The 13,590-nt window shown below is 40.8% G+C and overlaps 1 protein-coding gene across 1 annotated transcript in view; it reads right to left on the reverse strand.

Annotated features, from left to right (window-relative positions):
* The window catches only part of LOC122809253 (zinc finger protein 420-like), a 227,286-nt gene that overhangs the window by 78,026 nt on the left and 135,670 nt on the right, over positions 1 to 13,590 (reverse strand). The window contains exon 3 of the mRNA XM_044080580.1: positions 9,500 to 9,625. Coding sequence (XP_043936515.1) covers positions 9,500 to 9,625 — 126 coding nt within the window. The remainder of the gene's footprint in view (positions 1 to 9,499; positions 9,626 to 13,590) is intronic.

Raw genomic sequence — 13,590 nt, forward strand, 5'->3', positions numbered from 1 at the left:
AACCTCCAAACATTAAAAATCATAGCAGTGGCCTTTAAAAAAATCACAAAGAGAAGCACTTTCTTGTATTTCACAATAGAAGGTCTTTATATACTAGGCCCTGTATAGTCAATGGTAATGAATCTTTGTATAGACTTTATTTAATAAAGTATTTGCTCATAAACAGGGATGACTTTACGACTAAGATCATAAATCTAGGAGGAGCAAGACTAAAGCTAAGGGTCAAAATCGTAGTTTTATGCCCAAAGCATAGCAGGTATGGTTAAAGAATTTTTATGATGCAAAACATTCTCCACTGTTCAAGTGCTGGCAGGTTTGCCAACAATATTAACATTAAATGACCAAATGAAGCATCTGGAGTCAGCCTTGTGAACTGCAGTTCCTGGAAGCTGCCATCCAAAGTAACAACAGTGTCTACTTTATGCAACAGTGGAGTGTTTCCCTTATTTTACATTTGCATACTGTTTAGGAACTTACCATCTTCCATTGCAACACACATCTATCTAACTACCTGTGATACTCCCTTTCAGGTTTCTGTTTTCCATAACTTACTGCAGATAAAGAGCATCCATGCGTCTCTTGCACAAGATTCTGATAAAGTGGGACAAGCTGGACTTGGATCAAATCATATTCACCTGTACATTACAACTCCAAAACTGCACATGTGAATGCTCTCTCCTTCTGCTTATGCTTGGTGTCCCAAAATTAGTGAATTGTCAGAATACCAACGTTCCTTCAACACAGTGACCTCGGCACATTTAAATAGTGCTGTTCACATCCTTTCCTTACAGTGGACTAACAAAATCAAAATAACTACACTCCTTTTCATATAAACTCTCTACTATTACAATTCAGATTAGTGTGTGAGTGTGTGTGTGTGTGTGTGTGTGTGTGTGTGTGTGTGTGTGTGTGTGTGTGTGTGTGTGTGTGTGTGTGTGTGATAACATACCAGGTTTTGTGTGTGTCCACCACAGAGATTCTCAATGTTCTTTTAAATTTCTTTTGTATGCTGTTTTTGGTTTTGTGGCCCTCTGTAAACTTTGAGTTCCTATCCCCCAATGACCTATTCATTTCTCACCACCTAGGAACAGCGAGCACTTGGCATGAGAGTTGGAGATAGTGGTCTGACTTTCGGTGATGATGCAGATTTTTTTGTGCTCATAACACCTGGTTGGCAGACAGGCACTGTGAAATGCCTGATGCACTAGTCGCCATGCAGGTCTTGTGCGCCTAACTCCTGGTTGGCAGACAGGCACTGTGAAATGCCTGATACAGTAGTCGCCAGAAATGCCTGATACAGTAGTCGCCATGCAGGTCTTGTGCGCCTAACTCCTGGTTGGCAGACAGGCACTGTGAAATGCCTGATACACTAGTTGCCATGCAGGTCTTCTGCGCCTAACTCCTGGTTGGCAGACAGGCACTGTGAAATGCCTGATACACTAGATGCCATGCAAGTCTTCTGCTCCTAACTCCTGGTTGGCAGATAGGCACTGTGAAATGCCTGATATACTAGTCGCCATGCAGGTCTTGTGCTCCTAACTCCTGGTTGGCAGACAGGCACTGTGAAATGCCTGATGCACTAGTCGCCATGCAGGTATTATGCGCCTAACTCCTGGTTAGCAGACAGGCACTGTGAAATGCCTGATACACTAGTCGCCATGCAGGTCTTGTGCTCCTAACTCCTGGTTGGCAGACAGGCACTGTGAAATGCCTGATGCAATAGTCGTCATGCAGGTCTTGCGCTCCTAACTCCTGGCTGGCAGACAGGCATTGTGAAATGCCTGACACACTAGTCGCCATGGCAGGTCTTGTGCTCCTAACTCCAGGTTGGCAGACAGGCACTGTGAAATGCCTGATACATTAGTCGCCATGCAGGTCTTGTGCTCCTAACTCCTGGTTGGCAGACATGCACTGTGAAATGCCTGATGCACTAGTCGCCATGCAGGTCTTGCACTCCTAACTCCTGGCTGGCAGACAGGCACTGTGAAATGCCTGACACACTAGTCGCCATGGCAGGTCTTGTGCTCCTAACTCCAGGTTGGCAGACAGGCACTGTGAAATACCTGATACACTAGTCACCATGCATGTGTTGTGCATCTAACTCCTGGTTGGCAGACAGGCACTGTGAAATGCCTGATACACTAGACGCCATGCAAGTCTTCTGCTCCTAACTCCTGGTTGGCAGACAGGCACTGTGAAATGCCTGTTATACTAGTCGCCATGCAGGTCTAGTGCTCCTAACTCCTGCTTGGCAGACAGGCACGGTGAAATGCCTGATGCACTAGTCGCCATGCAGGTCTTGCGCTCCTAACTCCTGGTTGGCAGACAGGCACTGTGAAATGCCTGACACACTAGTCACCATGGCAGGTCTTGTGCTCCTAACTCCTGGTTGGCAGACAGGCACTGTGAAATACCTGATACACTAGTTGCCATGCAGGTCTTGTGCGCCTAACTCCTGGTTGGTAGGCAGGCACTGTGAATTACCTGATACAATAGTCGCCATGCATGTGTTGTGCACCTAACTTCTGGTTGGCAGACAGGCACTGTGAAATACCTGATACACTAGTTGCCATGCAGGTATGCTGCGTTTAACTCCTGGTTGGCAGATAGGCACTGTGAAATGCCTGATACACAAGTCGCCATGCATGTCTTCTGCTTCGAACTCCTGGTTGGCAGACAGGCACTGTGAAATGTATGACACACTAGCCGCCATGCAGGTCTTGTGCTCCTAACTCCTGGTTGGCAGACAGGCACTGTGAAATGCCTGATACACTAGATGCCATGCAGGTCTTGTGCGCCTAACTCCTGGTTGGCAGACAGGCACTGTGAAATGCCTGATACACTAGTCGCCATGCAGGTCTTGTGCTCTTAACTCCTGGTTGGCAGACAGGCACTGTGAAATGCCTGATACACTAGTCGCCATGCAGGTCTTGTGTGCCTAACTCCTGGTTGGCATACATGCACTGTGAAATGCCTGATACACTAGTCGCCATGCAGGTCTTCTGCACCTAATTCCTGGTTGGCAGACAGGCACTGTGAAATGCCTGATACACTAGTCGCCATGCAGGTCTTGTGCTCTTAACTCCTGGTTGGCAGACAGGCACTGTGAAATGCCTGATACACTAGTCGCCATGCAGGTCTTGTGCTCTTAACTCCTGGTTGGCAGACAGGCACTGTGAAATGCCTGATACACTAGTCGCCATGCAGGTCTTGTGTGCCTAACTCCTGGTTGGCATACGGGCACTGTGAAATGCCTGATACACTAGTCGCTATGCAGGTCTTGTGCTCCTAACTCCTGGTTGGCAGACAGGCACTGTGAAATTCCTGATACACTAGTCGATATGCAGGTCTTGTGCTCCTAACACCTGGTTGGCAGACAGGCACTTTGAAATGCCTAATACACTAGTCACCATGCAGGTCTTGTGCTCCTAACTCCTGGTTGGCAGACAGGCACTATGAAATGCCTGACACACTAGTCGCCATGGCAGGTCTTGTGCTCTTAACTGCTGGTTGGCAGACAGGCACTGTTAAATGCCTGATACACTAGTCGCCATGCAGGTCTTGTGCTCGTAACTCCTGGTTGGCAGACAGGCACTGTGAAATGCCTGGTACACTAGTTGCCATGCAGGTCTTGTGTGCCTAATGTCTGGTTGACAGACAGACACTGTGAAATGCCGGATACACTAGTCGCCATGCAGGCCTTGTGCTCCTAACTCCTGGTTTGCAGGCAGGCACTGTGAAATGCCTGATACACTAGTCATAATGCAGGTCTTTTGCTCTTAACTCCTGGTTGGCAGACAGGCATGGTGAAATGCCTGATACACTAGTCGCCATGCAGGTCTTGTGCTTCTAACTCCTGGTTGGCAGACAGGCACTGTGAAATGCCTGATACACTAGTTGCCATGCAGGTCTTGTGCTTCTAACTCCTGCTTGGCAGACAGGCACTGTGAAATGCTTGATACACTAGTCGACATGCAGGTCTTGTGATCCTAACTCCTGGTTGGCAAACAGGCATTGTGAAATGCCTGATACACTAGTCGCCATGGTAAGTCTTGTGCTCTTAACTCCTGGTTGGCAGACAGGCACTGTGAAATGCCTGATACACTAGTTGCCATGCAGGTCTTGTGCTTCTAACTCCTGGTTGGCAGACAGGCACTGTGAAATGCCTGGTACACTAGTCGCCATGCAGGTCTTGTGCTCCTAACTCCTGGTTGGCAGACAGGCACTGTGAAATGCCTGATACACTAGTTGCCATGCAGGTCTTGTCTGCCTAATGTCTGGTTGGCAAACACACTGTGAAATGCCAGATACACTAGTCACCATGCAGGTCTTGTGCTCCTAACTCCTAGTTGGCAGACAGGCACTGTGAAATGCCTGATACACTAGTCATAATGCAGGTCTTGTGCTCTTAACTCCTGGTTGGCAGACAGGCACTGTGAAATGCCTGATACACTAGTCGCCATGCAGGTCTTGTGCTCCTAACTCCTGGTTGGCGGACAGGCAGTGTGAAATGCCTGATACACTAGTCGCCATGCAGGTCTTGTGCTCCTAACTCCTGGTTGGCAGACAGGCACTGTGAAATGCCTGATGCACTAGTCGCAATGCAGGTCTTGTGCTCTTAACTCCTGGTTGGCAGACAGGCACTGTGAAATGCCTGATACACCAGTCGCCATGCAGATCTTGTGCTCCTAACTCCTGGTTGGCAGACAGGCACTGTGAAATGCCTGATACACTAGTCGCCATGCAGGTCTTGTGCTCCTAACTCCTGGTTGGCAGACAGGCACTGTGAAATGCCTGATACACTAGTCTCCATGTAGGTCTTGTGCTCCTAACTCCTGGTTGGCAGACAGGCACTGTGAAATGCCTGATAAACTAGTCGCCATGTAGGTCTTGTGCTCCTAACTCTTGGTTGGCAGACAGTCACTTTGAAATGCCTGATACACTAGTGACCATGCAGGTGCATGCTTCTGCACACATGCTTTGTCTTCAAAGAGAGTTATACTGTGCTTGGCAGCCTCATACTCTTACCCTCTACCCCCATATTCTGCTTTTAACATAGTAAATATGAGTGTGATCTGGCCAAGCACATACCACACCTGTCTAGTACCAAAACATCTTACCAGGATGTGTATGTTAGGTCGCTAACTGATCCTGGCTGATATCATTCATAGTGAGAGATTTGTTTCTCTGGACCACAGAGATGGCCCAACCATCTTCTTCTTCCTCCCTCTTTGGTGAGCAACTCCCACTCCCTTGGTCCTGCTTTGCTTAACTATATGTAGTTCACTGTCTAGCTAACTGATTGCTGGCACTCATTGTTAAGGAGTGTCTCCTCTCCCTTTTCCAGTTTCCCTGAAGGCTCATTTTTAGAAATTATTCTTTTTAATCCATCATCATAAATAATTTAATTTCCATCATTTAATAATCTGAGAAGCTATTCATGAAAAAAGGTACTGTGACATTTTATCTTGCGTTTTTTCCTCAGTTAAACTCCACTCTTCTCTAAAATTCTCTTCCCACTAAGTCCCAATTATAACTACACTGGCATTGTTAAACAAGAGGGACTGAAATGTAAACAGCCCTGTGAATACCTCAACATAGACTATAATATTAAGAAATGCTCGTCAAATAAACAAAACAACATTCAAAGATGATCAAATCCAAACTTATTATTTGTTTCAAAAATAGCAACCGTCAAGATGAATGTTTCCCTAAAATGTTATTTTATATTAGATCAACAACTTGTATCTCCTAAATTCTTTAAAGTCATCAAGACTTCTCCAGGAAAACTTATACAGTCCACCATATTAATGAGAATCAAATATAGTAAATTAACAAAGCAGCTCCACTGCCATCAAAGAATAAATCCCTGACTACAGCCCATTTGACCCAGGTTGGATTAGCAGCACAGGCAACTGATAGAGCAGCTGGGAGGATGGGCGTGCCCATCCTAGGGGAGGTGATGTGTACGTGAGATGCACTGGGCAATAGGAGCTTCCTGGCAAAAGCTGGGAAGCCAATTGCAATGTGATTGACTGAAGTGAAGGGGCAGCTTGCTAACTTACACCATGCAGAAATGAGGAGGTGAGGCAGTCTGCTCATTTCACATTCCTTGAAGCTAGCAACAGCATTATGTTAGGGAGAAATGTGGTAGGATAAAGTAGAACTCCTGGGGTGACGGTAGGACAGCACAGCCCCCCCGGATGCCCTTATGATCCATGCTGGCCCCAGTGTAAAAACTAGGTAATAGCCCAGGTGATGACTGGAGTGGCAGGTAGACCAGTATGGACATGGGGTTCTGGGATAGCTGCCAGTATGATTCCACGTGAGAAAAAGGAATGCAAAAAAATGTATAGTAAATTAACATCCCCTACGGCTTATGGCAGTATGGGCCTATCCAAAATTCAGCTATTCAATTTAATTTTTAATGCAGAGAGACTATGCGCAACAAATATTAATATTAAAGACAATCTCTGGTACCCACCCAGGGCATATACATGGTACTTTAAAATTTACCAAAATAATCCATTTTCCCTCCATTTCTTAAATATGCAAAATGCTAAATGGTTAAAAAGACACTGATTTTTTTCTTGACATGATACATTATTTTCATAATTTGATGAAGTTGTTACATTTGGAGGACTGTTAAATTTTATTACAATCAATAGCTCATAATCCCAATTTCTTATTAAATAATCAGATTTTGAACTTATCAGGATTTACTTAACTAAAACAAAATGAATTTGGAATTTTATTTCTTGTGACACAAACTCACCAGAACAAATAAGAATTAAAATGAAACTACTCAAAGGTTACATACAAATAATAAATCAAATCCTGTGTATTATCTATTGAAGATTTAAATATAATCAACAGCAAACAGCTCAAGTTAAATACCTACAAGGGGTTTTTATCCACCTTATTACAAAGCAGGGCAGTATCTAAAGCCTATAAAATCAGTGGTAAACTGTAAGTTTAGTCATAATTGTCTGTTTTCCACATTATGATCTACTTAAGAGCTTGCAATTACATAAGGAGATTACATAAAAATCCAGATAACTGCTTAAAGTAAAACACTCTTCAAAAACTTTACAAAATGCGTATCTCGCTCATGCCAAAAAAGCCCGATTCTTTCTTGCCCACTCTAGTAACTATGAAGACTGTGGTTCAGACAATGCTGACATTCTCCATATCTGTTGAAATTATGTATATCCCAAACAACCATGGAGTACCCTAATAATTAAAATCCTGAAAATGATTCCAGACATAAAAGATATACCATGGCAACCAGCAATTCTCCACATCCTGTTCTCATATACATATAAAAATAACCTATTCGTATTGATTACATGTTTCACGTTACTTAAGTCTTATATCTGATAGATCTGACTTGATTAAAAATCCTTAAACTGGACGGATTTTATATATATTGCATGCAAGCATCTAAAAGCATTTAGAAACTCACCTAACTACTATCTCAACATTAAAAACAAAAGAAACTTAGAAATCAGGCACATATTATTAAAAATCGTTTTGTAATTAATCCAATAATAAACAGCTACACACACACATCCAATTTATTTTTATGGCGCTGCTGAGAGCTATACACTATTTAGTGTAATCCATGTTTATATAGTCAGCATACCCCTTACTCTTCTAATTAAATCACTATGCAATCACTGGTCAATTTATTGACCAGGCATTTCTTTTTTAAAATTTAACATTAACATATGAGAAGTCTTTTATTTCATTAATCTTGTCATTTTATATTTGTATATAGTGTGCATAGTTGAAGTCGCAGTGGTGCAGCGGTAGCGTTGTTGCCTCGAAGCAAGAGGTTCTCTCGTTCGATTCTCGGCTGGAGCGCCTTCTGTGTGGAGTCTGCATGTCCTCCCTGTGGTTGAGTGGCGTTCAAAAGACATGCGTAGAATGGGCGTGCCTTTGTTGAAGGCTGGGCGTCGAGCTGGCACCTCGGCACCCGTAAAAAAATCTACTGCCAATCATTAGCGGACCGGAGTTCCGCTGTGGCGACCCCTAAAAGCCGAAAGAAGAAGATATAGTGTACATAGTTGATAAGACAGTGTTAGGTATAGTTAGTTAGACTGTGATAGTTATAGCTGGTTTAAGTTCTGTTTGCTTTTTGTTGATAATGATTTTTGTAAAGTATTGTCATAGTCTTATAAAACTTCAATAAATGTATTTTCAGAAGCTACATAAATAAATAAAGTGCACTCTTCTCAGCAAGAGTGAACCAAGGTTATAGCTTGGATCCAGGTCATCTCTTTATTGGTGAAATGAAGTAGGAATGTAGTAACTATTAAGATTTTTGACCCATTGGTAAAGCATGCTTATTTTTGCTACTTTTCTTATCTAATTACATTATGCCCTTTAAGACTGTACATCGTGTTCTAAGTACATGCATACTGAAATACAGCCATGTTAACATTCCTTTCAAAATGGCTGCATCTGTGTGCTTCATTGCCTCATGGTAGAAGCCATGTCATAGAAGGCCCACCCCCCCCAAAAAATAAATAAATGTTTCCAATTTTATTCTACCCCTGCTGTAGGTGACACACTTTTCTATCCACATCTCCACTCTTGAAAAGCTACATTAAGTATTTCCTCTTCTCAAGAAAGATCCTGATTTGAACCTTCTACTCTTTATATCCAATACAGGCGACTTCCATCATTCACAGAACAGATTCTGATTAAAATATTGTTTGTGTTGCCTATTGCTCTTCTTCAGTACTAAAATCAGAAGTTTCACTCTGTCTTATATTCTGTCTCATATCCAGCTGAACATCATTTGTTGATTAAAATTGCAGACTGTCAGTGCAGGGTAAACCAAGGTCTCTGTGGAGTACATTAGCCCCATGAGTCCTTTAAAGGCGTTGCTGAGTAATCACCAGTCTTAGGTTAGTAGGGTGACTTCATTCTCATGGACAATTTGAATCTGAGCTGGTCAGGTAAACTAAGTGATCTCAAGGATATGATGTTTCCTGAGCCTGTCAGAATACATGCCCGACCAAACTGACAATAGGAAATCATCGTCGTCTGGAAAATGTCATTAACACTGTAACTAATCCTTACAAACTGCTATCATTCTACCTAACAACACGTCATCACTACCAGGTGCTTTCTTTTAGGTATTTTAATCAGGATATGCCTAAGCCAGCTACAGTCACAGGACATAATTCTGCATCCAGGGAAAGTTTCCTTCTGTTGGTCTCTTGCTATTACTCACTGGTATCACATATAGCAAACTAAAGATTTAGACAACCCTAGGCCTACTTTAAGGAAATATTAATAACCCTGCAGGACAAACATTTTCTTGTCATAACATATTCATTGCTTGTGGGACTGATTGCAAAATGTACCAAAAAAAAATCTCCAGATTCACAGAATTGATTAACTGTTTCCAAAATATGCAGCAGTTTATAATGACTGCATCAGAAGTATGAAACTATGAGTAATTTTTTTCTTTTCTGCATCCACTTACTGATAGCATTGTCCTGAAGAGATTCCTCCTGCTCAAAGCCATCCTTGGTCAGATCGCAGATGTCTTTCTCTGCCTCTTCCTTGGTCTCAAACAATGCAGATAAGTGCTCTTTTGGGATGTCAAAGCCTATAGTTGCATAGGAAGAAATAAAACCACAAGAAACATATGAGACTGTTATCTAGCAAGATGTAGCCCTGCAAACTTGAAGCTTCAGATTCAAATTCCACCAAGGTATTTAACTTCCCGATGTTTCAGAACTTCAGCCTGTAAAATGGATTAGTTGAAGAAGATGCCACAATAAAATAGGACAATCTCAATAAAGTGATCTCAGCTATTACCCTCTTACACTGTAATTACCCTTTGAAAGAGTAAGCTTTTTGTTGGTGGTGGCTCAATTTACTTAGTTCTACTGGCCTGGTAAATCCACATGAAACACAAGGACCTCTTTTGGAAGGACCTGTGGAGCACAGCCCTATTAGAAATAAGCTTGCAGCATGCATCTCAGAAAAGTTCACAAAAATAATATTCAGCATGGTTATCCAAGTTACATATGTGGTTATACAGTATTACAGCGCGTGTTTGCCAAGTATACAAACTTAAACCATAGTTGTACAACAATGGTTGTAATTAATCATTATTAAGTAACAAGAATAAACATTATGTTGCAATATTCATTTTGTAAAATTGCTTCTGTTACACATTTTAATATTTTTCCATAACACTGATGTTTCTACCTAGCTATTAGGTGTCTTTCAACTCATGGGAGAAGTTTTATATCTTGTTCAGTTTATAACACTGGGGGTTATACAATTTTTTCCACATACTAGAGATTCACGCTGGGGCAAGATATATATATATATATATATATATATATATATATATATATATACACACACATATATATAGTTACCTAAGAAAATGGCTACCTGGATTTGAACAGAAGCATGGCCAGCACAGATCCAGTTAGAGGAATGATGAAAGTAATTGTTTGAGTCATCACATCATCAGGAGATAGAAGGAAGGTTGTTCATTCCTGCTGCATTGCCACTTCTGGATTGTAAAGAGATGCACAAAATACATATACACTGACCTGCAGTGATATAGCATCACTCTCAATGTTTTTAAGTCTTTTCCATGTTAATGTTGAAACAAAGGGGTCAAAAAGAGCCTAACAGTGAGAGATCTGACCGTTAATGCGACTGAACATCTGTGGTTGCTCTGTCTGTTAATGTATAGTAAAGTATGATAACAGTAATGTGTAAACTTGTAAATTGCGTTATGGCAGTAGGCCTGGTTAGGATTAAGGCAGTGGAAGTTTTGGATGCAGAAATGAAAGTGAGGAGGATCACATGATGGATGGCCAATCTAGAAGTCATGATGACCAGAGAAAGGCAATGATGTGACTTAGTATAGAAGGTGTTAAAACTCCTTTGGATGGGATTATGCATGACCTAATACATTTATTTTGGATTGTTAGTGGAATATGCCATGCAGCTGGAAAGGTGTGCCAATGATGTTTGTGAGCTATTATATGAACAATGTGACACTATGTTGCCATTAGAACAAAGAGCAAGTAAAGTTTAAGGCACTTAGGAAATAGTATGCATTGACAATGGGTTTCATTGTAAGTAAAGTCACTCGGTATAGCTTGAGATTCACTTGTGTTTTGGAAGGAGAAGAAGGAGCAGATTGTTTGGATTTTCATAAAACTAAGATGGTGCTGTGGAATGGCTTCAATAATGGCTTTAATAAAATGTCACTTGGAATAAGTGAGCACCAGTACTGCAGAATGATAAAGCCCCGACTGTGGCCCAGGTGACCTGGGAATGATTGGTGGTTCATGTGACTGACAGAGCCGGCAGGAGAGAATGAGTGTGCCCATCCTGGTGGAAAGGCAAACCAAAGTTGGCAATAGAATTCACAAGTCCTCTTGAAGTAGGGGTTACGATGTAAAAGATGTGGCCTGAGGACAGGAATTGGTATCAAAGGGCCAGCAAAGGGTAATAGACTTCAGAAAGGACATACAGTAACATGCACTTATAAATCGAAGGCATTACAAGCCTCACACTTTTGTGGCTTGCTCATCCCCCCATCCAGGGAGAGTGGAGTCAGGACCATCATTTAATGTCCTCATAGTGAGGATGCCAGGGAGGGCACAAGCAACCCTTCTAGATGACTAAATGAGGAATCATCAATATGGCTGCCTTTAGCGCAATCTGATCAAAAGTATTGTAAACCTAAGAAAATGCTAGTTCTTTTGTTTGGTAATAAGAAAAAGAACCAGTATTATGGTAATTATGTTAACTGGGAAAGTGGTACATAGTAGAAGGCTGACTTATTTTTACAGACCATGATTCTTCTGAAACTAAGTTATATCAGAGTTTGCAATTTTCATTGATGATTAAAGAGTAGAAATACCAAAAAAATAAATGTAATTAACTTTTCCTGCAGTTTTGAGTGTTTTTCCTAACTGGGAGGCAGTTGTTCACAAATTCAAAGTCAGCAGTATTAAAATTGAGAGGGCTATCACAGTTGTCATCCCTAGACACAGAGGGTGTGGAACATTTAAGTCATTTTAAACCTGGTTACTATTTGAACTCATTGAAAACTGATGACAACTGGAACAAGCAGACCGATCAAAATCAGAAAGAGAAAGTCTTTACATATTCCTTGGCTGGTATGAATTGACCCGCATGTGTATACTATACCTTTCAACTGTACAGATTTTTGCAGAATGTCCAGAGTTTTGCCTCATGTTTTTGGTCCATTTTTCATAAAATTGTGGTTTTCTGGAAAATTAGTGGCAAATCATTAAAGACTGAAGTTAGAAAATAATGACAGACATTTCAGTTTCAGACTTCATACTGTTCAGAAAATTCATGATAATGCAAAACCTGATTCTATCAACTTTCTAAGTCTGTAAGCAATATTTAAAAAATGTCCCTATTTCTTGGCCTTTGGCTCACTTATTACTTATGGCTTTGTCCAGATTTCTTGCTCTAAGAGGCTGAGGGGTATGGTGTGTACTTATCTACATGACTGTAGGGTGTGTACTTATTACTGTTAAGATTGGTCATTTAGGCTGTCACAGTTTATGTATTCAGTACTGTTGAGTGACTATAGAAACTGGTTTATTACTTCCAATTAAAACCTGCAGAAACATATAGAAACTGGTTTATTACTTCCAATTAAAACCTGCAGAAACATATAGAAACTGGTTTATTACTTCCAATTAAAACCTGCAGAAACATATAGAAACTGGTTTATTACTTCCAATTAAAACCTGCAGAAACATATAGAAACTGGTTTATTACTTCCAATTAAAACCTGCAGAAACATATAGAAACTGGTTTATTACTTCCAATTAAAACCTGCAGAAACATATAGAAACTGGTTTATTACTTCCAATTAAAACCTGCAGAAACATATGCTTGCCTGATTGCTATGAATGCTGTTTCAAGGGGGTCATGTGTTCATAGTATTTATATAATAAACACTGACGGTTTGTTTATATCTGTGATTCAAGACATACATGATAACAGTATTGATGGTGTCTGCATAGAGTCTGTTTACTGTCCTTAGTTTAGGTATAATCATTGTTGTAAATCTGTTCTTTTATAGAAATAAAAAGGAACATTCAATAGATGTCCACAGTTGGAGGAATTAAGTGCTAAAAAGCACAATGTCACATCTTTCTAAAGTTTGCCAGCTTTATTGTTGTTACTAAAGGATCAATATAGATTTAAGATCTGCCTGATTATAGGAAAATGCATTTTGCATCAATGGTTTGTACTTTCTATAGTGCGGTATCTAAGGCTGGAATAATTATGATGTATATGATAATGCCATGATAATGTCCAAATGGAGTTGACTTGTAATTGAGCTAGGTATAACAAGTAATGTTAATATCTGTTTCTTAATAAACTTTGTTTAATTAGGAAAATACAACCTAGATCACTGCAGTTTCTACACTGAAATATGTAAGATTGTAGAGCTATGAGGGAAACCAAAATGAAAAAGATTTATGTTTATGTGTATTTTTAAAATAGGAAAATACTGTTGTGATCAGGGTTTACATGTTCTACATGGAA

The sequence above is a fragment of the Protopterus annectens genome, chromosome 8.part0 (assembly GCF_019279795.1).
Source record: "Protopterus annectens isolate FY-2018-M chromosome 8.part0, PAN1.0, whole genome shotgun sequence".
Taxonomy (NCBI): Eukaryota; Metazoa; Chordata; order Ceratodontiformes; family Protopteridae; genus Protopterus; species Protopterus annectens.